Source organism: Podarcis bocagei (assembly GCF_964188305.1).
Source record: "Podarcis bocagei genome assembly, chromosome: 2".
Taxonomy (NCBI): Eukaryota; Metazoa; Chordata; class Lepidosauria; order Squamata; family Lacertidae; genus Podarcis; species Podarcis bocagei.
In genome coordinates, this window is record NC_138126.1 from 60,158,743 (window position 1) to 60,183,254 (window position 24,512).

Genomic DNA, 24,512 nt, shown 5'->3' on the forward strand with positions numbered 1-24,512 from the left:
CCCACAGGAAAGCTGTGCAGCTCCTGGGTCTGCAGGCAGCCGCTTGAAAATGTGAATGGATGGGGCTCCTAGAAGGAGGCAGTGTCTGTTGGAGGCAGGCAACAACCCTTTCCAGCTTGTTAATAATGGCTTAAGGTCTATGGGAGCAGCTTCCCTGCTAATCCAGCCAGCCAATATCTCAGGGTCAGGAGAAAACCTCGCCCTGCAAAGCCGAGTGGGAAGCTGCCCCCACGGCAGGGTGACTGGAGTGGAATGACAAATCACACCTTCCAGATTGGCGCTTCCTGTGTGCTGCTAATCAGCTGAACTGCAACAGGAAGCACTCGGTGGCAGATGGCTCTGCAGGCATTGAGTGGGAGCTGCATCCATATGCGGTGGGTGGGCTGAGAGAGACCCAGGTATGGTAACATGAAGGGAGAGGGATAAACAGTTAAAAGAAGAAGAGGGGGCAGGGTAATTGGCTTTCTGAGAGAAGCAATGTCTTTGACAGGCCTTGATGCTTTAAGCCCTTGCAGCCTCAGGGATGGAGACAGCAGCAGGTGGGCATCCTCTTCCATGCTATTCCTGATATGTAATGTGCTTGTTTAAAACCTTGGATGTGGTATGAACTATGTCTCCACCTGAAGTCGATTTGAGCTCTCTCTGTGTGTGCGTGCTGAAAAAGCAGAAGAAGCAATTCTGAGAAGTAAAAGACGCTGTTCTTTTTGATAACACAACCCCGCCTAAAATCATACAAAGACATAGAAACAGGGAGAAATTGGCTCCTTTGGCTGTGGTTTTGTGGTTTTTTTAATGGATTATTTTGGGAAAGTGCTGGACAGCCTTAAACCCACGGTAATTCAGTCCCTAGTTAAAAAAAAAAGAGAGAGAGAGAGAATCAATCAATCTTGGGTCCAGGCTCCCAAAGTGGTGCCTTCTGAAAATTGTTGAACTTTGAGCTCCCAACACTGCCAGCCAGCATGGCCAGTGGTTAGAGATGTTGGGAACTGTATAGCCCAACATCATCTGTAGGTAGGTAGCATGTTAGCTACTAACCAGGGATGAATTAGTTTTAAACCTTCTCCAAGGAAGGCTCCTTGATTCTGTTTCTTCTGTGTTTCCCAATACCATTTATTTTTCTAGACTCTTTAAAAATGTTTCCCTTTTCCTCCCTGAAACTTGACCGTATCATTTGTGGTCCTTGTTAGTGAACTTGACCTTGAGGTGGAAACAAATCATTTCCACCTGTTGAGCTCATGAAACCTTTTTGCAGGCTTCCACATTGTTCATCAAATAGTTCATATTGTTTGAGTGACTTGATGATGCCCCTTGCCGCCATTTGTATCCTTTAGAGTGGTCTCACTCACTGCTAGTTTGTAGGATATAGATCTATCTGTTCATGGCATTTCCCCTCTAGGATAGCAGTGTTGTTGAATCACGATTCCCCTCATCCCTGATCACTGGCCAAGCTCGCTGAGGCTGATGGGAGTAATAGTCCAACATTTTGCAGGCACTGTGTTTGTGAGTCCTGCTCTAGAATCTTATTAGGTTCCAACCAAGTATATCACCTTTTGAAAATAAACATGAAGTTGCTAAATGAGATTGTGAAGTGTTCAGTGTGTCATCAGTCTGCTAGGATACAGCCCTTTACATCTTACTTTGATTCTTCTATGAAGGGCTGCATCCATGTGAGGCTACTGAAGATTGCTCTTGGCAAGACTGCAATGAAGGAAGCAGATATTGGGGAAGGGAGCTGCGACTCCTCTAGCTTTTCTGGTTCATAGCCTTATGATGCATCTGGCTACATTTTGGGATACCTTTTTTAATGCTACCCAAACCTAGCAAATATGCTTTTGTGACCTCACGGCTAGACTACTGTAACACGTTCTATCTGGGTCTGCTATTGACTACCCAGATGACATCTGCAGGGGCTAGACCAGGTACCTTTCTGGTGGAGCACAGATCTCAGCTACCTGTCCTAAAGGATTTGTCTGAAAGTCCTGGAACTCTGTCTATTGAATGCGGCAGGATGATGTGATTAATGGATTAGTAGCAAATCTAGGCACAGCAAGTCTGGATTTACGGGAAGGGCTGTCACTCCATGGAAGTGCAGAAATCCCAGTTTCAATCCCTGGCATCACCAGTTAAGAGAACTCTGCTAGCAGAGCTGGCAAAAACCTTTGCCTGAGACTCAGGTGGGGGTACTGCTGTCCGCCAGAGTAAACAGTATTGGACTAGTGGGACCAGGGGTCAGTGTCTGACAATGTGAAGCAACTTCATGAGCTCACCTGTCATGAAGATGCAAGTTAGTCCAATCAGGATCCTCAGAAAGTCATTGATGCTTATCAAGGCCCTGGGAATATGTGATGTAGCAGGGAATCTGTGAATTATGGGAGCAGGCTTTGGGCACTCATGGTGTGACTAGATCTGTGACAGCTGCAGCTACAGCAGGTACAAGCTGTCTGCTTTCATCAGTCAGGACTCCACTGGATATATCTCTCTGTGTGTAACTCCTCCCCTCCCCTAGAGCTGACTGCTGATGCCTGAGGCATCCATCTATACTGCTTGTTGGGTTGGCCTGGCACTGCAACATTATGCTTATGGATGCAGTAAAAGAAAGAGACACCAGCCACAGCCCCCTTCTCTCTGGGATTTTTCAGTAATGCAGGAATGTTTTTTAGTGCAAAGGGAGAAGCACACTGTACACACAAAGGACCATTCTGGGTGCTCTTCCCTCCCCCCCCTTTTTTTCTCCCGAGGGGGACTGATCACACAAATTGACCCTGTGGACATACAGCTAGATGGCTGATTGTAATACTTGTGTCACATGTTCCTTTGAATACAGTCAGGGTGGGGAGCAAATCCTCTACTGAACATATTTGGATCTCTTGCCAGATGAGTGTGTTTGAAAGGACTCAAGACATCTGGAGCCATGGGTGTGTGTGCACCTTTCTGTGGCACGTAAAACCACCTCCATTCTGGTACACTGTGGTCTGGATGGCCGGTGCATAGATGGCGCTTTCCAGCTGGTACAGCTCCCCTTTTAGAACCCAGACTAATTTGACCATGGCAGCCTCATGTGCTGACTAGGTCTGTGACAGCTGCAATCTATAAGACAGTGACTGCCTTATCAGAGTGGTGGTTTTCTGTGTGTCCAGGCCATTTTCAGTTACATTCAGCTACGGGAATTGTCTTCCATAGTCTGAAGGAGTGCTGTCCAGATATGGCTGTACCCAGGGCTTTTCCCCTCCCACAACCGGAACTAAGCGGAACTCTCTCCCGGCACCTCTGAGGTGGGCACCATTGCCACTGTAAGAGAGTTCCAGCACCTCCTTTTCTAGAAAAAAAATAGCACTGGCTGTACCACCAATCTGAAAACTAGGCTCTAGAAGGAAGTGTATGGAGAAGCAAGGAAAGTTTACACAGCTTTCAAATCTAGGTAACCCCCCTGGGGGGGGGGAAACCATCCTAACTTTATGTGCCCCCAGCAGGCAGGGACTCAGCCTTGTGAATCATATTAAGTCCTTTTATTCTGTTTTCCACAGAAATACCTTGTAGGGCAACTTCCCATACGGAATCACAATACATGAGGTGGTACACTGAAATACTACAAGTTCTCACAGAGCACAGCAGGACACACACATCATTTACAATGTTCAGATAAAGGATTTAGGTCATTGCACTTACAACTGTAAACTTCTTCTTTTGTTTGATGGGTGGTGGTTGGTATTTTTTAAAATAATTTTTATACAGAACCCCTCCTGCCTCCAAGATAATAAAAATAAAAAAGAGATAAGGGAACAACTCAAGATACATGGGAGGCAGGACGAGGGCATGAAAGGTACATGTCATGTGACAGCCACAACAACTCTACAAGACTCTGCTATGCTTTGCAAGAAGAGGAACAGTCCAAAGGAGCCAGTCACAAACACCAGGCTTTGTTTGTTGATCTTTTGTACACAAAAGCAAGAGTTGGCAGGTGTGCTGGTTGGTGAGATGGAGCCCCCGAAAAGGGGCCTGTGAGTTGTTGTTTTTCTTTTTTTTCTTCATACCACATGAGTTTTTTAATTTAGTTTTATTATTTTACACACTGTACAAATATTTACAATGGAAGGGAGGGAGGGAGGTTGTAGCAGCCACTGTTGAGAAAACCTGTAGGGGACACAAATTCAACCTAGAGCCCTGAAGAAGCATCCTCAGATTTTGCACTTGTCATTGTGGGTAATCCTTTGTATATTTTGGGGGGCGGGGGGACAGGGGAGGCCTGAGTGGTGGGGAAGGAGCTGGGTGGAGAAACTTGCAGTTGTTGCTACCAAATGCCTTGTTTGACTCAAGTTGGAAGCAAATCTCCATTTTGGGAGTCTCTACCCCAGCTTGCCATCCTAGCTGAAGCAGCTGCCAAGAACATATGCTTACCAACCAAGCCTTCCATCCTGTATGTAGGTCCACTATGAGTAGCTGCCACCCCTTCTACTTGGAATTGTTTCCAGTCTGTCTATCATCAGAAAGATCCATGAACTCCATAACTGCTATGGTGGCCACAACTCCAAGATGAACCAAACAGGTATGCAGACTGCTGCCAAAACGGTCTTCACAATGGGTGATTGCCAACAAGGCGAGTGTGCAGTTTCCTTGCCCATGGAAAACTCAACTAGCATTCTCTGAAGCTAAGGTGATATTTTCTGGTCTCCTCCAATGAGACAGCACAGTGAGGTAGGGCCCAAGTACCTGCGTATGCTTTTATTACTAGAGTAACCAATTCAACAGTGCAAGGAATTCAAGAGGCAGCCAGCTTGAAAGCATGGCCTCTGCCTTTATCTCCTACATGCATTTCCACGTCCTAAGCCAACTGCTGTATCAAATGATTGGCCTTTGTTCTACAAAGCATTCTACGCTGGTAAAATACTCTGGCTTGGCTACTTTAGAAGACAGCCTCTAGTCTACATACATATGATAACTTTCCCCACATTGTAATCCATGGGAAGGAATAACTTAAGGCTTAGAGGTCACTCAAGGGTACCAGAGCAGGAGGGGAAGATGGTGCCAAAGGTTGTGTAGGCAGTATATCTGCATCTTGACTGAGAAGCTGGATTCTTAGCAAACAACTGAACTACCATCAAGAGACCTTCCTCCTAATATTTTTAGACTTGCAACTCAACATCATGTCTGCACCAGACCCATTCAGGTATCAGGTGCAGTTGCATTGCCCGTGTAGCTTCTACCCTGTAGACTTTGACCCTGGTCCCCTTTATCCATCCACACAGCTGGTGGGGATGACTGTGTCTCCCTCAGGCAGACACTGGTTCTCATTGCATAGGTGTCCGAGGCAAAAAGGGACCTGCCTTTTCTAAGGCTTTTGGCCAGATCTCTAGTTGGGCACCATAGTGACAAACTAGGAGCACAGGCAATTGCTGTGTGAATGTGCTCTCTAAGATGACAAGGAGAGGCCACTGCTGTCCAAAGATGTTGCAAAGTGTGAGTCTTCCCTAAGTGCACTCCATGGGAACCATGCAAGCATGTCTGCCTTTACAGTTTTGCTTATAGTGTCACAGTCCTCTTTTCTTTTTAGTTAGAAAATGAACCACACAATATGCTAGCTGTTCACATGAGTCTCTTGTAACATTAAGGCTTATATCAAAATAATGCAGACCTGGATTAATTACTGTAGAGAGCTCATGTGAGTCCAACCCCCAGCTGCCTAAGGGCCACAGCATACATTCCCTTTTCAGCACGCTCCTTTTTTAAGCGCTCACATAAAATAGAAAAGCGTGAAAGCGTGAAACACATTTGCAAGTGTGTTTTAAGTATCAAATAGACCAGGAATACGAGTCAGGGAGTCCTGGTGAGCTGCTGCTCCCTGAGTGTCCAGTTGGTACCCAGGTTTGCCTCTGCAAAAGGGGTGACGTGGCCCTTAGACTCACTGATCTGTCAGGTTCTCTTAAAAATGTCACAAACTTCTGGGTTTGCAAGAACCTCTCGTGTAACAGAGGTAGTTGCCTCTGAACCTTTCCCCTTCTCCTCTGTCAGGAAAAGCCCATACAGTTTTGTTCCAATTTTTGCAGAGCTCTGCCTCGGAGTCTAACCATGGAGGAAAAGGCCCTGCACCACCATTGTACCAAGGGTGCTTGGTATGGCGGAAGTGAGTTGGAACGGTCTCTATTCTGGAACCTACTTCAGCTTAAACTGCACCGCTCAGTGGCTGCCAGCCTCCCATTGTCAGGAGCTGCCGTTTAGTAGGTCTTTATTCAGTGACATTGTGCTTGTGGGAACAGGAGACATCACTGCTGTTTCCCAGGTTCTGAACTTAGGGGAGGGGAATAAGGTGCTTTCTTTACACTAACCGATTCCACACTGCTCAAATTGTCCATGCAGAATTTATTGGGGTAACTGAGTCTTGGAACACCTCCCCCAGCCTGTGGTGCTCTCGAACCAAGATAGAATTTGGGCTTAATATTGTTTTGGCCAGGAGGAATGTGCTTCAGGTCTCAAGAAAGCCCAGGAAGTCCCTTGAACTGGACACTAATGGCTACTCCAGGGAAGGATGTGGCAAAGGACCAATAGTTAATGGAGTTCCACAGGACACATCTGGTGTTATATTCTGCAGGATAATGATGCTTCGTGGTGTCACTGACAGGCCTTCAATAACAAGTGCATAAATCTGCTAATGGCATTCAGAAGTGATGATGAACCAACTGGAGAGAGAGAGAGAAAAAAAAACCTCAAGCAAAGAACGGCAAGCATTCTAAATAGATGAAACCGTGCAGAGAAGTAGCAAGCCATGCTCTACAACAGACAGAGACAGTCACCGGCTCTATGGCTACCCTTTGGCAAAAGTGTCCCTCGGATGGGTCAAGCATGCCACTAATTGAAAACTTCATACGCACAGGTGTTCAATATAAAGATACCTATCCAGTTTCTCAATAGCACATTTGCAATTAAATCCTTATACATAACATTGAACTTATTAAATATTAACAGTTGTTTTTTTAAACTTTTTTTTGTTTTGTTATTTCATTGCATAGAACATTAGACATGAGAATCATTTTGCTGTTACCCACGGTGAATGGAAGCTCCTATGGGTCACACCAATGAATTGTTGCTCTTGAGCATGCTCAGTGTGGACGAGAGACGGGCAGGAAACAGACAGCGCAGACAAATGGGAGCCAGAGCATCCATACACTTGCTGGATTCTTTACAGCAAAGGAAAAGAGGAGCCGTTTCACAGGGTTTTCTTTCGGCTCTCGCGGGTAACAGTGCCAGGAGCTCCTCGCCAGCAGGTTCAGCAACATCCTGCCCCCAGGGAGCTCCTCCGTCGTTCTGAGCATGCCCACTGGTAATGGCTTAAGAAGGACTTGAATTGCACAGTAGTAGTAGGAAGGAGGATGGCAGAGGCAAGCTCTCCTGATCTCATCACACTGGATTGTGCTCTTTTTTGTAGCCTTCTGCACTCTATTGCTTCTACCGACAACAGTCCATGTGCTAACGCAGGACAAAGCAAAGAGGAAAAACAGTATGTTCGATACAAAGTAAAAAACAAAAACTGAGAACAAAAAAGAACCTCACAAAAAAAAGAAAAAAAAAGAAAATTTAAAATAAATCCAAACCCCCAGTTGCTGGGTGCTGATGAGGTATACGCATAAATAAAAGTGGAATGATTAAGGCTGTTTTTGAAATAAAAATAATCCCCAGGCATACATAAAACAATGCACAACACTAACAACGGAAAGCACTGCCATTTGAATGCTTTAGAATGGCTTCAGGATGGCTTTGGGGTGGCTGATAGACATGCCTGGCCAGCATTTGCTTCAGTCAATAGTCAGCCAGTTTGCACTGCCTTTCAGAGTCCTATGGCCTCTTATCTCAGTGGTGAAACAGTGTTAGGTCCTAGTCAAAGTTCTCTTCATCCCATGCTTTCCATTGCAGGGAGGATGAGAGGGAACAAACACTGTGCAGGCGGAGCGACCGACAGGGCAAACTGGAATGTGAAGAGCAGAGCCTCCAGCTCCCAGCCCTCAACTCAAGCACATCTTGGAGAGTGGGAAAAACCTATGAAGAGTTAAAATTCAGTAAGAGAGAAAACTCTGCGTATAATCTCAAGAAAGGGCCATGGCTCCCAACATTAGACCTTAGGCACAAATGGAACCACCGCAGTGAGTAGTCTCTGGAGCCCCAGACATCCCCTCCAAGATCAGGGAAGTGGCCAGTCTGTGTGACAAGCTGGGACCGGGCCATGTTCTGTAAACGTCTTTTATGTACATCTTCTCAGACTAAGCATCTGCCTTCACCCCTTGGGGCTCATGCGATGAACACCGTGGAGTTGACAGCAGGCGGCTTCTGAAAGCCTTTTGCGACAGTTGGCTCAGATGTCCTCAAGGAGCTTCTTATGGGATCCACTGGCAAATGTCTCCGTAAAGATCTTTTCCGCCTTCCATCTCGCAGCCTAGTGGTTTTCCATGGTTTCAAAAGCTTGATGAGACAAAAGAGAGAATCAGAAATATTCTATTTACAAGAGGTCATTCACAGAAACACAATTTCTTGCCATGCCATGGTTTGGCACAAATTTTCCTGATCCTCTCTGGATATTCACTCACAGCACCACCCGAGAAAGCTCTGCTGTACTGTACTGTTTATGGCTGCAGTGTGCCTCTCTCATTTCTCAAAACCAAAGCACAAAAGCAACCCAAAGAACTAGCCAGAAAAGACCACCAATCAAAGAGCATGAACAGTTTACATAATGACATTAGCTGCCCACGCTTACTGAGATGCAACCGTTTCATACTGGGGTTGTCTAAAACTGAGGATTGAAAGAGCCAGCACTTTCCCCAAAGAGATTTGTTGTTTGCTTTCACCTCTCCACTCAAACCCGGGGGCAGACCTGGCTCATACTGCAATGTACAGACTGAGGCAGCAAGTGTAAGAAGCTACCCACTTACCTCAGCTGGGATAAGTTCAATTTCCCCCTCAAATCAAAAAGCATGCAGTCCTTTCAGTGAGCTCTCTAAAATGGACAAAAACACAGACAGGGCCATGAAAGGAGATAGTGCTGTAAGTGGCAAAGCTCTGAGCACACCCAGGGGATGGAATCAGCTGGACAAAAATGTTCTCTGCTTGTGGCTCAGGGCTGTGGCCCTGGGACCTATGCAGGCTTGTGCTGCTACCCACATTCTGGAGCTGCCATGGGTCTCTCTGCCTCTTCCCCTCATTTCAACTCTTCCCAAGGTAAGAGTGTTCTGCATATGGCACACTGGCTTTCCTGGTGGAACTTAGCACAGCACTGCACAAAACAGGCTCTTTCCCCTCCCGCTTCCAGATGAGCTGCTGTGTTCTATTGATAGAGCAAAGAGAAAGGATTGTTGTCTGCTGCCTGCAGTGAGAGGACTGCTAATAACAGCTGCTTTCCCCAAAACAGTCACTGCAATATTGTGCTGAGCGAAGCGGTATTTCTTAGTCAAAATAAGCAGCAAAAAGCAAATATCCTCACTCATGCCTTCTTCTTATGCTCCCCGTTATCCATTTTACATCTGGATTGCTGGTCTGGGGGCTTAATTCTTTAAGGCTGTGGCTGACAGAATAAATTTTATGCCACAGCAAAGCCATTTTGATGCCTTACCATTACAGACAACAGAGTTAAGCACCAAACAAATGGGACACATTTCTACAGTTGGTTCCAGACAATCTATTTACTGGCCATTCATCCTGATTTGTTTGCAAAGCGTTTGCGGGGACAACACCAGTTATTTATGGAGCATCCATACTGATTTGTTTGCAGGGAGGTTTTATGACATTGTGCCAACTACGTGTTATCCCACACCTTAATTTTCTTGCTTCCTCTATCACAGTAGCAGAGTTCACCCAGTTGGGTGCAGCTGCAACATCCTGGCAGGTGTGTCACTGCTGCTTAATGTGAGGAGGAAGAAGGGGAAAGAGGAGATGGCGGGGAGGCTGGTGTGGCATGGTTACCATGGCAGGAGCAAAGGAATAGCCCCACTGTTGAGCCCACACCATCCTAGCCTCCCTCTTGCCTAGTCCCTCTTGCTCCTGGTTAAGCAGCAGAGGCACTGCTGCAAGGAAGTTAGCGCTGCAACTCTGCTGTAGCAGGCGACCTGCTGTTTTGCTCCATCATGCTTTATCATCTCTTTTCCCCCGCCACGGCTGTCCCCAGACATGCTGTCCTCTGTGTCTAGAACATCTTCCCGCTGTATGTAAGAGTATTTAGTGCCTCAGCCTCCTTTAAGCCCTTCTTCTTTAGAATCATAGTGTAGAGTTGGAAGGGGCCCTCAGCGTCATCTAGTCCAATGCAGGAATGTCAGCTAAAGCATCATGACTGATGGCCATCCAACCTCTGCTTAAAAACCTCTAAGGAAGGAGATTCCTTTAACATGGCCTTTCCCAAACTCAGATGGTTAAGAGCAGGCTTCCTCAACCTCGGACCTCCATATGTTTTGAGACTACAATTCCCATCATCCCTGACCACTGGTCCTGCTAGCTAGGGATCATGGGAGTTGTAGGCCAAAAACATCTGGAGGGCCGAGGTTGAGGAAGCCTGGTTAAGAGTGTGGTGCTGATAACGCCAATGCTGGTAAGGGCCAGCTGCATATTCCTGCATTGCAGGGTGTTAGACTAGATGATCCTCAGGATCCCTCCAACTCTATGATTCTTTGAAACCATCCTAGCCACACCGACCTGCACCTTCATTTCCTCCTCCGTGTCAGTCCCTGCCTTCCCCTGCCCCCACTAGCTATATCCACCTAATACAGACTGTAAGGTCTGAATGGGGACTGTCTCTTTTCTCTAAGTCTGTACAGTGTGTAGCATGCTGTGGACATTAAACAAACATTTAGCAGCAACAGGATATACTCTTGACTGGAAGTGGCACGGCTTACCTAAACTATCAGGCAAATTGCCATAAGCTAAGCAGGATATCATATGACTAGGTAAAAGAAATATCTTCTCTGGGCTTTGTATCTTGGGGGCCATCACTGAGCCTTGATGAAAGCCAAGTATCCGATCTCATCCACATCCTCAGAAGAATGTAGGAATGGAGGCAATGAGGTGACACTCACTGTTATACTCAGAGTCTGGTGCGGCAGACTGAATTCCAATGGATTCTTCATAGGTTTTTCCAGTGCAATGATGAGATCTCCATTTATTCTCCCAAACTCCTGCCGGGGTGATGGAGAGACACAAGAAAAAGATATGGCTATTAGGAAAGAATCATATACATGTGCAGAAAAAAAGAAAAATGTCAGAGTAACTGAAGGGGGCGCTTGGATTAACAGAGCAATAGGTTAGCTCTGATGTTAGGGTGCTGCAGCAATGAAAGGCGCCTGTTGAGGGACAGAAGTTGAACCAAGCTATTAAACAGGAAATTACGCCAGGACCTCTTTCGATGGCAATGGCCAGAGAAGATGAAATGTATCAGGAGCTTTGCTTGGCAGCTGTAATGTCATTGGGGGTTGTGTATATATACTTTGTTGGAAGCCACCCAGAATGGCTGGGACAGCCCAGTCAGATGTGTGGGGTACAAGAAATAAATTATTATTACCACAACAAAAAGTGACTCACCCAGCGATGTTCTCTCACCAAAATGATGTGAATTTCTTGCCAAAAGCTGACACAGCTATGGGAGTAAAGGTAAGAGAAATAAATGTCATCAGGATATGTTGTACCAAAGACTGACTGAATCTTTTCCCCACTCACCTCTTTCCCACTGAATCTTCAGTTTTTAGGGCCCTTCTTCTATTTCACAAGAGCCCCTCCTCCATATTATCAGCCTTCACATTGCCAGTCCTGTTATCACCCTCTGTCCCCACATCTCTGTTTGTGACACAGGAAGGGACTATGGCTACGTGCTTTGCATGTAGAAGGAAAGTCACTTCCTGGCATTTCAAGTAAAAAAGGATCTCCCAACAGAAGGGTTGGCCTGAGCTGATAGAAAGCTGCTGCTGGCCACTGGGATAAGGCAATTCTATTTTAACCCTTAGTGATCCTTATCATCAAGTGAGCACTTATGGCCTGCTGTGTTGATGGCCTGCTATGCTAACGTGGCTTTTTCCTTCAGTGTTCTACCACCCAATCCCCATTTTCTTTATTTTGATTTCGTCTTCACAGCTTTTACTTTTCTTGCTGGCTTCTTATTTCTTGTATTCTCACATAGGTGTAAACTAGAACAAGGGCTGTGGCTCAGCAGTGGAGCATCAGCTGTGAGTGCAGAAGGTCCCAGGTTCAGATTTCTGCCTGCTCCGGAGAGGCCTGAGGGAGACTCATGCCTGAAATCCCAGAGAGACACCACCAGCCAGTGTAGATAACACTGAGCTAGACGGACCAGTGGTCTGAATTAGCAGTTGCCCTGTAGTTCTGCCATTTGTCCTGCAGGAAGTGTTGAACAAATCCACCTGTGCAAGCATGAAGACAGGTGAGCTGTCTCCAGGAGCAAATCCCGCATGCTTTGACACGGGGCATCCAAGAAAGATGTCTCTGAAACCTCTCACCTTCTGTCAATTTGCCTGCTTGTTCTGCTGCCCCTCCTGGCAGGATTTTGGAGAAGACGCTCTCTCCCTCAGCTCCTGGCAGTCCAGTCGCTGCCCCTGCCGAAGTGGGAGCACCTGCTGGTTTGGAACCTATCTTAATGCCTGTTGGAGAGAAAGAAATTGATTTGTATGGATTTATTTAGCTGCATATATGCATTTATTTAAATATATATCCTCCTATATCACCAAGGGTAGGTCCAACTGGCAATTTGCACATACCCCTGCCCCATATTCATAGGCCATAACCAATCTCTGTCTAACCACCTTCACCAGAAAATGATGGCCACACTATTTCTAAGAGTGTTAACCAAGATGCACAATGTGTTGGTGAGATATCAGTATGACAGGCACAAGAAACGACTAAAACTTCTTGGTGAAAAAAGTATTTTAAATTGAAGCTGAATGATGAGAGAACTCAACTTACAGTCATTTCCCCAATTGGTTAATGAGACAGGAGTGGGAAGCCTTTTATTTTTGACAGCTATGCAAAGCGAACCTATTGTACCCTATGTGGAATGAAGCTGGAAGCTGCTTTGGGGCATTCTACTTATGTTTATCTTTTCTAAGATAAACAGAATACTAGTTTCAAGTGAATTAATTCTACGCTGACAGGCCTAGACTCTGGGGCCAGCCATGGCTAAATGACCTAAAGCATTTGCCTTCTTAATCTCAGGTAGGACATCCCTCCCCACCCACAGTAATTGGTCTTGGAACTCCCTTTGACTTCAATCTAATCATCCCTCAGAGAGATCTGAGCCTACTGAACTACTGGTGCTGCCTCCCTTTTTAAGGAAAACACATACAATTGCAGGTGCTGGAAAGGAGATACTGACCTCCTGCTGCTGCTCCCAGTGGCTGTGTTTGGGGTGCTTTCCCCACCTGTGGCACTTTTGTGGTAGGTTTGGATGCATCCATCTGCTCTGCTTTAGACTGTAATATAGCAAACAGTGATTTATGTATTTATTTAATGCAAATGAGAATGAATAATGGTAAAATGAAGCCCATCTCCTGGGGTCTTTCTCTTAGCCTTCTTCCTAGAGTTTAACTGCCAGGTCACCCTGGCTGTCTCACAGCAATCCTTATCCACCCACCCTATTCTCCACCAGATACTCCCCATCCTCTAGGATTCCTGAGGTACTGCCTGTGATCTCCATCAAGAAAGCTACATATACAAAGGCAATTCCCTTAAGTGCACTCCTTTCCTTTCCTCTTCCCTCCCTTCTTCTTTGTCTGTGTCCAAATTGCCCCCTCTATAACTTACTGCAGCCTATTGTTAGTTCCATGAACCTCCTCTCTGCTGGGAAGACTCCATTCTCCACAGCGACCTAGACTGTACAATGCACAGTCCATCTTGCTTTGACATTCTAAGGTGAGGCAATCCCAGCGCGACTCCTGTACTGTAGAACAGGCCATCGCTTAGCCCAGCCCTCTCACCTGACATGGGGCAAAACAAGCTGTCATCAGCTCTGACCTACTGCATAACTGACCCCAAGCAAAGGCACATAGGTACTTACTGGTCCCGCTGGGTGAGTGCCAGGTTGTGCTTGGAGGGCAGATTGGGGTTTGCCTGCTGGCTGGGCTTGGCCAGGCTGTTGTTGGGCTGGCCGTGAGGAGGGCTGGGCTTGGGTTCCTGCTGGCGGTGGCTGCTGCTGCTGCTGCTGCACCCTAGCTTGCTGTTGCTGTTGCTGAGAAGATTGTTGCGAGGGAGCTGCTTGCTGCTGCTGCTGCTGCTGCTGTCTGCTCGACGGCTGCTGCTGCCTGGATGACGGCTGCTGCTGCTGCTGCTGCTGCTGCCCAACTTGCTGCTGCCTCGCTTGCTGCTGCTGTTGGTGCGAAAGAGGCTCCGATTTTGGCTGCTGAGATGGCGGCCCATGTTGCACCTGCCTCTGCGATTTTTGGGACTCTGAGGTATGATGGTAGCCCGACGGCTGCCGAGACTGCTGGGAGTACTCTGAGGAGCTGGAAGGATAACCTGGCTGCGCTCTTATATCGGCCTGCTGAGCCTTCTTCTGGGAAGAGGGCTGCCCATGTCCGCGTGACTCGTGGCGGCCAGCATCTCTTGGATGTTGCCTGGATGACCTCTTTGGCAGGTCATCGGTGGAGTGCCGGGAGGAGGACGAATGCCTCCCGTAGTCTCCATGGTGCCTGTGTTCTTTGGAAGAGGAGTGCCGCGGGTGAGAGTAGTCATCGTGATGCCACATGTCTTCATCCGGGGGCTCGTCATAGTCGTGATAGGTGTGCTTAACTGGACCCCTCCTTTGGGAGGATGAGGAGTGGCCACCATAATGCCTCATCCTCTCCGAACGAGGTTCCCTCGGCTTATCAAACCAGTCTGTCTCCTCCTGACCCAAGTGATAGGCTTCAGAAACCAAAAACAAATCACAGTCAATCCCCTCATCCACAGTTGGGAATGTACCCCAGGATGAAGCCATGCAATGGATTAAAAGAAAGCAAGGAACCGATCGCATGCACACAGGATATGCCACAGTAGCCGCTCGGGAAATAGATATCTATAAATAAACAGGAATCATAGCACAGTATCACACTGAACAAGCAGTGAGCAGAGCACCAGTAGGACATGCAGAGTGCAGCATGCTAACACAGAACCACCAAAACAGAAAGCAAAATGCGGGAGAAAGGCACCTGGCAAGGAAACGGAGGCTGTGGTATTGTCCTTGCAAATATGACCCGCTTGGGCATGCTCTGGGGTTAAGTTACCACAGGTAGCCATTACCTTCACTGTCTGAAACAACACAGTGTGAATCATCCATGATGTAACCTTCCTCATGCTTGTAAGAGTGGGTTCTTGGCACATCTTTGATATGTTCTTGTACATCAGGCAATGAGTGACTGGAGCAGAACTGAGAGCAGCTGTCCCCAGCAGACTGAGGGAGAGGCCCACCCGAGGACCGTGATACGCCCATGGACTTCCCCAACGGACTGATGGGGCTCTCTTCTTCTGAGGTTTGTGTGCGAATTGGAGGTCGCCCGCGACTTTGACTCATGCTAAGGGAAGAAGGTTTGGAACTGCCTCTCTGAGGCCTCTCCATGCTCTCTCTCTCGTAGGACCTGCTCCTGATCTCGCGGCTTGACATTCTCTCCGACACATAACCAGACGATCTGGATCGCCCGCCACTGTATGCCCTGTCATCTTCTTCCATCGTATCCCTGGCAGACCCACCATAGTACTTCTGCTGTTCATAGACATTCTTTTTGAGGCCGTATGTGATGTCGTCTTGCATCTTCTTTGCTCTGGATGCCACACTGCTGCTGCTGACTGACGTGGTTGCTGGGTAAGAGGCCAGGTCTGATTCCACATCTCTCGCTTCTTCTATAGGGGAGAATTTTGAGATCTTCTGTTCCATACCTTGTTTCCGGTGCTTGCTGCGTTTGGAAGAGATGACAGCTGGGGCCAAGTTTTTGGAAGAGTGCTTCTGCACTCCCATGGTGGACCCAGGCTTGTCTGGGCGAGTGGAGTGCCTGTAATCACTGTCCCCGTAGTAGTAGGAGCCGGAGCTACCCGACATCCTCCCATTGCTCTCTGGGCCCCTATGGTAGCCTCTCCCACGATGGTCAGGGCCGTGGTGATCATACATGTCCTCCTCTGACTCTTCTCCCTTTGGGTAGCAACAAGGCCTGCTGGAGACATCTGTGTCTGTGAAGTCACTCTTTTCTTTCATATATCGCCCATTGCTGCTCTGCAACTGCGAATCTCCCTTTTGGCCCTCTGCTGAGGTGCTTTCTTTGGTTAGTTCACTGATGTCATCAATCATTACATAGTTCCGAGGAATGTTCTGCTCCAGGTTTGTGTAGAGGGAGTCAGAGGAATAGCTGGTCGAGGGACTTTGAGCTACACTGCTCCTGTCCACCAGCCTTCCTTCTGGCGGCTTGTACTGGTCGTAGCTGCTGGTCACAGTTGTGGTGCTGTACGTCACTTCTGGAGTTGCGGCTGAGATGACCACAGTGGGGTTGCCTATTACTTCATAATTGGTGGGCATCTTCTGCTCGAGGTCAGCTAGCGATGTCTGCCGCGGTTTCTGGGAGGTGGTGTGTGTGTCCGCATGGGTCTGGAAAAGAGCGCTCTGTGCTGGCTGAGGTGTCTGACTGGGATACGTGGTCTGTGCTTGGTAAGGTGGCCGGAAGCCTTGGTGACTTTGCAGAACCTGTTCAGACTGATACCTGGTGCTTGGAGTAAAGCTGTGACTCTGGTATGTCGTTTGGGAAGGGTAGGCCGGCATCTGGCTTGCTTGGAATCCGTTCTGTGCAGGGACATTGCTTGCTGAGGGGTAGTGTGGAGGCTGAAACCTTGCTTGCTGGAATGCGGCTGGGGCTGGTGGGGCAGCTTGTCCTGAGGAGTACTGATATGGGGTGTAAGAGGAGGCTGATGTGTACTGTGCACTGGAAAAGTCAGCGTATTGATTGGAAGGGGCAGTACTAGGCCTGGTCAGACTCTCATAGCCAGAGAGTCGTAGGTTGTTGAGCTCACTGTCAGACATATAATCCCTGTTTTCCCCCAAGCATCTCAGGTAGGGATAGTCACGGACGTTTCGGTCCTTCAGCAAAGACTCTTTTCTCTGCGTAATCCCCAGTTCCAAGTACTTGAGTTTGGCATCAATCTCCTTTTCTTCTTCATCAAGCTCAGCCTGTTTCTTCCGCAGCTTTGTGGACTCGTGCTCCACTAGCTTCAAGTCGCGGTCAATGTCTTTGAGGAGGCTGGCCTTCGTCACCTGAATGGCTGGCCCTGCCACTCCCTTCTGCATGAGGCCCGGCATGTACATCTGTGAGTGAGCTTGGCTGGCCAGAGGGAGATGAGCTTCTTCTGGTGGGGGGCTAGGCAGTGTCCGCTTCACTTTCCGAATGAGGGTGTTTGACTGCAGGGTTGAAATCTAGAAGGTAATGGGAAGCTTAATTTAGATAGCAGGTAACCATGTGTGTGAAAGAACACATTTCCATTTTTAGTTACCAGGTGGGTGTATTACTCAACAGTGGCCCACACTTCTGGGGTTCCTATCTTCTAAGGCAGGCCCATTATATATATCTCATATTTTACCTCACCCTTTTCAACTCAAAGTGGCATAGATGATTCTCCCCCTCATTTAACCCCCCCCCCAACAATCCTCTTTGAGGTAGGTGAGGCTGGGAGAGAGTGACTGGCCCAAGTGAGCTTTGCCTAGTGGAGAATTGAACGCTGGTCTCCCAGGTCCTAATCCCACACTTTTAAATACAGTGGTACCTCTGGCTACATACTTAATTTGTTCCAGAGGTCCGTTCTTAACCTGAAACTGTTCTTAACCTGAAGCACCACTTTAGCTAATGGGGCCTTCTGCTGCCGCCGTGCCGTCGCCGCATTTCTGTTCTCATCCTGAAGCAAAGTTCTTAACCTGAGGTACTATTTCTGGGTTAGCGGAGTCTGTAACCTGAAGCGTATATAACCTGAAGCGTATGTAACCCGAGGTACCACTGTACTACACCACACTGGCTCTAATCTTGTGATGGAGACAAAGTGTAACCTTGCACATTAATGGTTGTTAAAACTCACCAGGACTCAGAAGCAGGACTTGAGTCACAAGGATGCCACATGCAGCCAGACCAATGAGGACAAGCGACAGGAATTTTAGTTCTTTATTAGCAAGGCACTTGGTTACATCAGCTGCTAAGGTGCAAGGGATATGCACACCCCTTCCCGCTAACTAGCTGTCTAGGAAATCTACCTCTGCGGAACAGTACTCTATCTTGGAGAGTTGGAGCAACAGTGTGGCCTCACCCTTTCCTGTTTTCTTACCTCCCACCCCTTGGGGTGCTGGCAAAGCTGCTCAGCTTGTCCTCTCAGGAGCCACGGCTCCCATCCGTCCCCCTCCCTCTCTCCCCGGCTCGCTGTAAAGCAGCAAAGCAGTAGCCACTTATGGCGAGCCGGGGAGCGAGGGAGGCTGGGAGGGGGCCCCCCAGCTCGCTGTGAGCGACTCCTACTGGCAGTGGAGGGATCTCACCGTGTCTGTACGGTGCTCCAGCGGCGCCAGTGGCAAACCGCTATGTACAGCGCATGCGTGGCATCGGTATGCACAGCACATGCATGTGACACAGTGCATGCGTTGTATGTAGCGGTTTGCCACCGCTGCCACCAGAGAGCCGTATGGACGGTGGTGGGATCCTTTGCTCGCAGCTGCAGCCATGAGCAGAGGATCCTCCACATTTGCCTGCGGCGCGATGGCTGCTCGTGCTGACAGGCCCGGGCTGGGGCAGCAGGGCAAGCACCCCGCGGGGTGCCAAGACACCTGGGGGTGTTTTGTCACCCCCCAGACATGGAACACAGGGCGCACCGCCCCCCCTGCCCCCAGCTTGTGACGCCACTGTTTGGGTGCGGCTTATATTCGGGCCAATATGGTAATGATTCTGCTTAATGATGCTTCACCCTCTCCATTATATTAAATTAAATTAGGTTAACGAAATTGTATTTCTATGGAGGTTTTGAAATTTGGCAACACCCTAGATTAGCATGTCCATGGCTCATTCTGCTAAAGTACTCACTGGATATAGAGTACCAGCACTTCTTTTTATTTTATTCATTTGCAGCACATGGCAGCCATTTTGTGCTGGCACCCACAACACTTTTATCATTATATGAGTAGAGGCGCCTCATTCTTTTACCCCCTCCCCCCAAAAAAAACACCCACTGAGAATATCCAATTCAGGAAGCCTTTGGGTGGTTATCTTCAAAACTAAAATGTACAACTAAAATATACTGTATATAAATTCTCGTGATTTGGGGCAGGTGTGTGGGGGACTGCTTCTTAATATTGGAAAGGCTAAATTGAATAATGATGTTAATGGCAATATTATACTATATGAATCACCACAGCTACTGACATTGAGGAAATGAGTTCTGAAAGAAGCAGGAATCAACTTGAATATTTTTCTCTAATGAGCCAGAACAAAAATCAACTCAGTCTGGTTCACAGATTTTTTAAAAAAATAAAAAAGTCAAAATAAAAATCTCTGCTTAGATTATCTTGGGAAGATTTCTGCTTTTGCAGGCAAAGCAAGTTTCTAATAATGCAAAATTTGTCTGTCTGGGAAAGGCACTCTTATTTAGTCTGAAGGTGTAAATCCACTGTCTTTGAAGTTCAGATGATCCTGAGATTATTATTATTTTTGGTCTTGCTTTTGTGGAAGCCCAAGCCAAACAGTATGTAAAATCCAGGTGGAAGGAAATCTCCCCAAAGGTCTTGCCACTTTGGCAGATCTTACATAACCAGTGGAAATATGAGACCCTAACAATGTTAGAGAACAACGTTTTGCAGTGTTAGAGTATCTGAGGTCATGCAAGTAACATGTTTTGAAATGACTATACAGGATCAGTAGGGCCCTAGAAAGAGACCGCTATCATGTAGATCTTGGAGGAGGGGATAACAGCTATTCCATCAGTATCTCTGATTGGTCTCTAAGGGCCATGCAGCCTGCAGGTTTCCATTGGGCCAAGCAGAGAGGGAAAGGAAGCCTTGCAGGCAAAATGTCATCTGTCTGACATGAAGACATTCTGATGAGCAGAAATATTAACAATTAGCTTTTGGGCAGTCAGAGATCATTTCATGAGTATTTTCATAGCAGCCAGTTTTTGTTTCTCATTGCTGAAAAATGAGAGATGCTTTCCCACACAGGGTCTGCTAGCCCTAGGTCACCAGTGGTGTCCCTGGGCAAGTGTCTCTAGCCTTCTTAGAAAGAAAGTTAAGGGGTAAGATTTGCAGGTACCTTCTAAGTGATTTCTGTAAAATGAGAATGGTGTGGCTACCTAGTATATTTTTGCTTTTTCCTGGGGAATGCTCCCTGTTATTAGAGAGCAACAGCATCTGTCAGTGTTGGATCTCCATAATCAGGACCAGCAGAACGTAGCTGACTTTCCATGGCAAGAATAAGGTTGTCAGTGGTGGGCATCTAATTTTGTGTTATGGCACCCCTGCCTTCATGGCAGTCATTGTGAGACATGGAACTCTCTGAAATTTCATAATGTGCCCACTATTCCAAAAAGGTTGGTGACTTGTGCCCTGGAGGAATGGTGCAGTTTCGCAAAAGCACACTTTCTTGCTTCTCTATTGCATTCAGCAGTCACTCTTCATTGCAGGGGAAAAACAGAAAGATAAATGATAAGATAGGGGATGCCAGTGTTTTGATGTAGCAGGCTTAACTTTAAACAAGAAAAGAGTAGATAGATGCTCACTTTCATTTTTCTGGGATCTCACCAACCTGTTGATCTCACAAAAATCTTTGTACAGGCACCAGATATAACTTGATCTTCATAAAGTTTCAGTATATATCAGTCTAACGTGGCCTTGCTTTGTTTTGAGATTTTCAAGGCAGGTATTAACCCTTGATTCCTTTATATCCTGAACCATCTAGAAGTACTGCACTTTTAGCCAGTATTTTGACTCCCTTAGAGAAAGGGAGCAGAGAGGAAACAAGGGATACAGAGAATGAGAAGGAAAGGAAAAAGTGTGAGAAAGGAAGAGAGGCTTACATAGTTCCACTGCTCTCTGCCTCACACCTACTCAATGTATTGGTAGCTTGCGATACTTAACAGTGCACTTATAATGCAGCCATATTTAGCCATCTCCCTTGCACTCCTGCATCGGGAGGACATGTCTCAACAGTCCATTTTGCAGCAACACAACAAGCAGCATTTGGATTCCTACATCATCTTAGGTAATTGTCTTTTAAAAGCCATGCAACAGCACCAGCAGCAATTGCAGAAGGGAGATTTCTGCTGCTGAAATTTGGGCAGCAAGTATCAGTGGGTATCAGCAGTTCTTCCAGATTCTAGAGCTGACAAAGAACACTCTTGGACCCTAGTGTCATTACTATCTTGGCCTGTCAAAGCAGCTGATTTTCAGGGATTTCTCTCACTCCTCAGCTGCAGGATGTCAATAGAGAAGGAGAGACAATTGTGGCAGATCCTGCAGTAGCAGCTCCAAGAAGAACTGAACAGCACATAAAACAGGCCGCAGCTTTGAAGCCACATGCTGAAGAATGGGAAAATTTCTCCCTTTCTTACTGCATACAATTTGTAGTGGCCTAAACAGTAGCAGACTATACCTAGGTGAGTTCCACACATTCTCAGTGCATATGTCAATCAGACGTGTTTATACTGTAGAGGTAGGTCTAGTGCTGGTGAAATCAACAGAATTTCAGTAGTGACCGGGGATAAATGACAGCGTGGAGGAATCAAATGAATCTGCCAAGAGTTTGAGTCTCCATCATTTGTAAAATGTGTCATCTCTCATGTGTGTCTAACCTATTAAAGTACATCATGTAGTGCTGAGCTGAAGTGGAGGTGGTGGAGGAGAGCTGTGGAAGAAGCATGAAAATAATATTGAAATGGAAATAAAGGGGAAGTTGTGGACCCTTTGAAATGACGGTTTTTGCATGAAAATATTGAAGATCATGAACATTTTACACATCACTACCACTATGCATCCTCAGCTAGTAGCTGATACACAGAGAGGTACTAATCTTTTATTCTGTCAGCTAACAAACACAAGCTGTTCATCAAACAATAAATAACTATCCTGCAGTACTTGAAGTCCCAAGTGTAAAGCCTGAAGGCAAAAGCAAGATGAGAATAGTGTCAGAATACCAGAATGCCAATCATAATGTTATTGACGGAAGAAACCTAATAAATGAGGGGATTAGTTAAAAGGAAGTTGAAAGGGAAAATCAGATGTCTTCAGAACACTTGAAAGCTAATGAAACATGCTGTACTAGAAGCTCAGATAAAATATATACAGCAGATTAGAAAGGAATAAACAAAGCCAGGAAGATGCCCACCTAGTTAATGAGCAGACTTCAAGGAAACAGTAAAAGGAAGAAGCTTTCTTTTAGAAAATGGTTGCCTTGTCCAAATTGGGAAAACAAAAAGAGCTTAAACTCTGGTAAAACAAATGTAAAATGATAATAAACCAAGTGAATAAAATTTGAGGGAGATATTGTTCAAAACTATACAGCTTTATTTTGATCCTTTAGAATGAGGAAACTAGCCTGGGGAGCTGTCAGACTGTTAAGACAAAAGTGGTGTGAAAGAATTGCTGAATGAGAATAGGAAGATTACTGAGAAGCTGGATGAATTCACTGTGGAAGATACAGGAACTAGTATTCATTAGAGATGGCAAGAGATGAAGGTCTATGGCTAATTGACCACAAAAAAGTCACCAGATGCCACACACCCAATATGAAATTGTTGATCATCCAATTAAAATATGACCCTTGTCATTAAAACTGATTTCCTTAAAATAATACTGTATCAACTTTTTAAAGCTGACAGAAAATCAGGAAATTAAAAATCTATTAGTTTAACCATTGCTCAGGGTCCTCTCGTGATAATTGGTTAAAGAAGAGGCACCATAAGACAGGAATAAACAAATTGACAGTATTCACAATGGACAGAAGTAAGCAGTGGAGTCCCTCAAGGATATGTATAGGAACCAATGCGATTTAACTTATTTACATCAGGCCAAGGAGTAAGTCGTAAGGTGGCCAAGTTTTTGGATGATATCAATCAGAATGGGGCTTGATGTAGAATGAGAAGAGCTCCTTAAGCAGGGAAAGGGATCCTACAGCCCACAGGCCAATCTTGGCCTACCAGGGGGTCCAATTTGACCTCTAATTTCTCCCAAAGCACTTCCACATGCCAATCAGCTGATAGGCAAGGTTGAATGCTGCATTGGCTGTGCCCACCAGGTCCCCACAGGGAACTGGTATACAGTCAAAATAGCAGGATTTAACACCCCTCTCATCAGCTGATGAGCAGAGAGTTCAGTCCTGCTGTGTGGTGCTTCCCTAGTGCACTTCCTGCGGGGAGTGTGCTGGCCAAGCTGACCTCTCCCTCACAGTTGAACTCTTGACAGAGTCCCTACTCCTGTCCTGAAGGGTGTCCGCAAACTGAGTGAATGGGCAAAACATAATGGCAAGTTAGGTTAACTGAAAATGGAAAAGTGATAAACACTGAGAGAAAAAATTCCACCCACATATATGCCGGGTGGAAAACATCACTTCATTGTGAGGCATCAGTGATAAAAACAAATTTCATATAAAGGGTTGTTTACAAGATTCTAAATAATAAAGTGGTTAGTATTGTAATGGCTTGGTACAAAGCTGTAATACAACGGTATTTGAATATGTAAAGAATATTGTAGAGCTGGAGCAAATGCTGAAAGGGGGCACACAATGATGAGTGCATAGCACCTTCCCTACCATGAAAGGTTAAAGCAGCTGAGGCTTTTACAGGTGAACAAGAGGGATATTGTAGAAGTTGTACTGGAGAAAAACATTTCGAATGGTCTAGAGAGAATAACTAAAAAAGGGATCCCCCCCCCCCTTTCCAACTAGAATTCAGGGCCACTATTTACATTAATTGGTGATAAGATTCAGGACAGACAAAAGAAAGTACTTTTTCAAACAGCACGTAATGAGCTTATGGAATTTGTTGCCGCAAGATGTTGTGATGACTTTAAAAGAGGATTAGACAGGTTTACGGAGGATAAGGCTATCAACAGCTATCAGTCATGGTAAATAAATGGAACCTCTGAATACCAGTTCCTGGGGGCAGAGGGAGGAAGCAATGGGGGAGGCTGCAGGCGGGTCTCCTAGAAGCATCTAACAGAGAGAGCTAGGGTGGTGTAGTGGTTAATAACGGTAGACTCGTAATCTGGTGAACCAGGTTCGCATCTCCGCTCCTCCACACGCAGCTGCTGGGTGACCTTGGGCTAGTAACACTTCTCTGAAGTCTCTCAGCCCCACTCACCTCACAGTGTTTGTTGTGGGGGAGGAAGGGAAAGGAGATTGTTAGCCGCTTTGAGACTCCTGAAGGGTAGTGATAAAGCGGGATATCAAATCCAAAAACTCTTCTAGAGGGACCCTTCGTCTAACCAACTATTGTGCCCTTACTGATGCTGCAATTAGTGCTAGTGTTCTAGGAAAATGCCAAAATCAAAGCAACCGTTATGCAATACAGAATAC

The 24,512-nt window shown here is 46.5% G+C and overlaps 1 protein-coding gene across 4 annotated transcripts in view; it reads right to left on the minus strand.

Annotated features, from left to right (window-relative positions):
• Positions 1-3,491: 3,491 nt before the first annotated feature.
• BSN (bassoon presynaptic cytomatrix protein) overlaps positions 3,492-24,512 on the minus strand; it is a 206,362-nt gene continuing 185,341 nt past the window's right edge. Inside the window, exons 6-13 of one of the 4 annotated variants that reach the window (XM_081185801.1) lie at positions 15,244-17,395; positions 14,024-14,868; positions 13,343-13,439; positions 12,471-12,611; positions 11,545-11,599; positions 11,043-11,138; positions 8,913-8,977; positions 3,492-8,445 (exon numbers count right to left, since the gene is read on the minus strand). In XM_081185801.1, coding sequence (XP_081041927.1) covers positions 11,559-11,599; positions 12,471-12,611; positions 13,343-13,439; positions 14,024-14,868; positions 15,244-17,395 — 3,276 coding nt within the window. In that variant the 3' untranslated portion in view covers positions 3,492-8,445; positions 8,913-8,977; positions 11,043-11,138; positions 11,545-11,558. Of the gene's footprint in view, positions 8,446-8,912; positions 8,978-11,042; positions 11,142-11,544; positions 11,600-12,470; positions 12,612-13,342; positions 13,440-14,023; positions 14,869-15,243; positions 17,396-24,512 lie in introns of all 4 variants that reach the window. The other 3 variants (XM_081185799.1, XM_081185800.1, XM_081185798.1) reach the window with 3 other exon arrangements.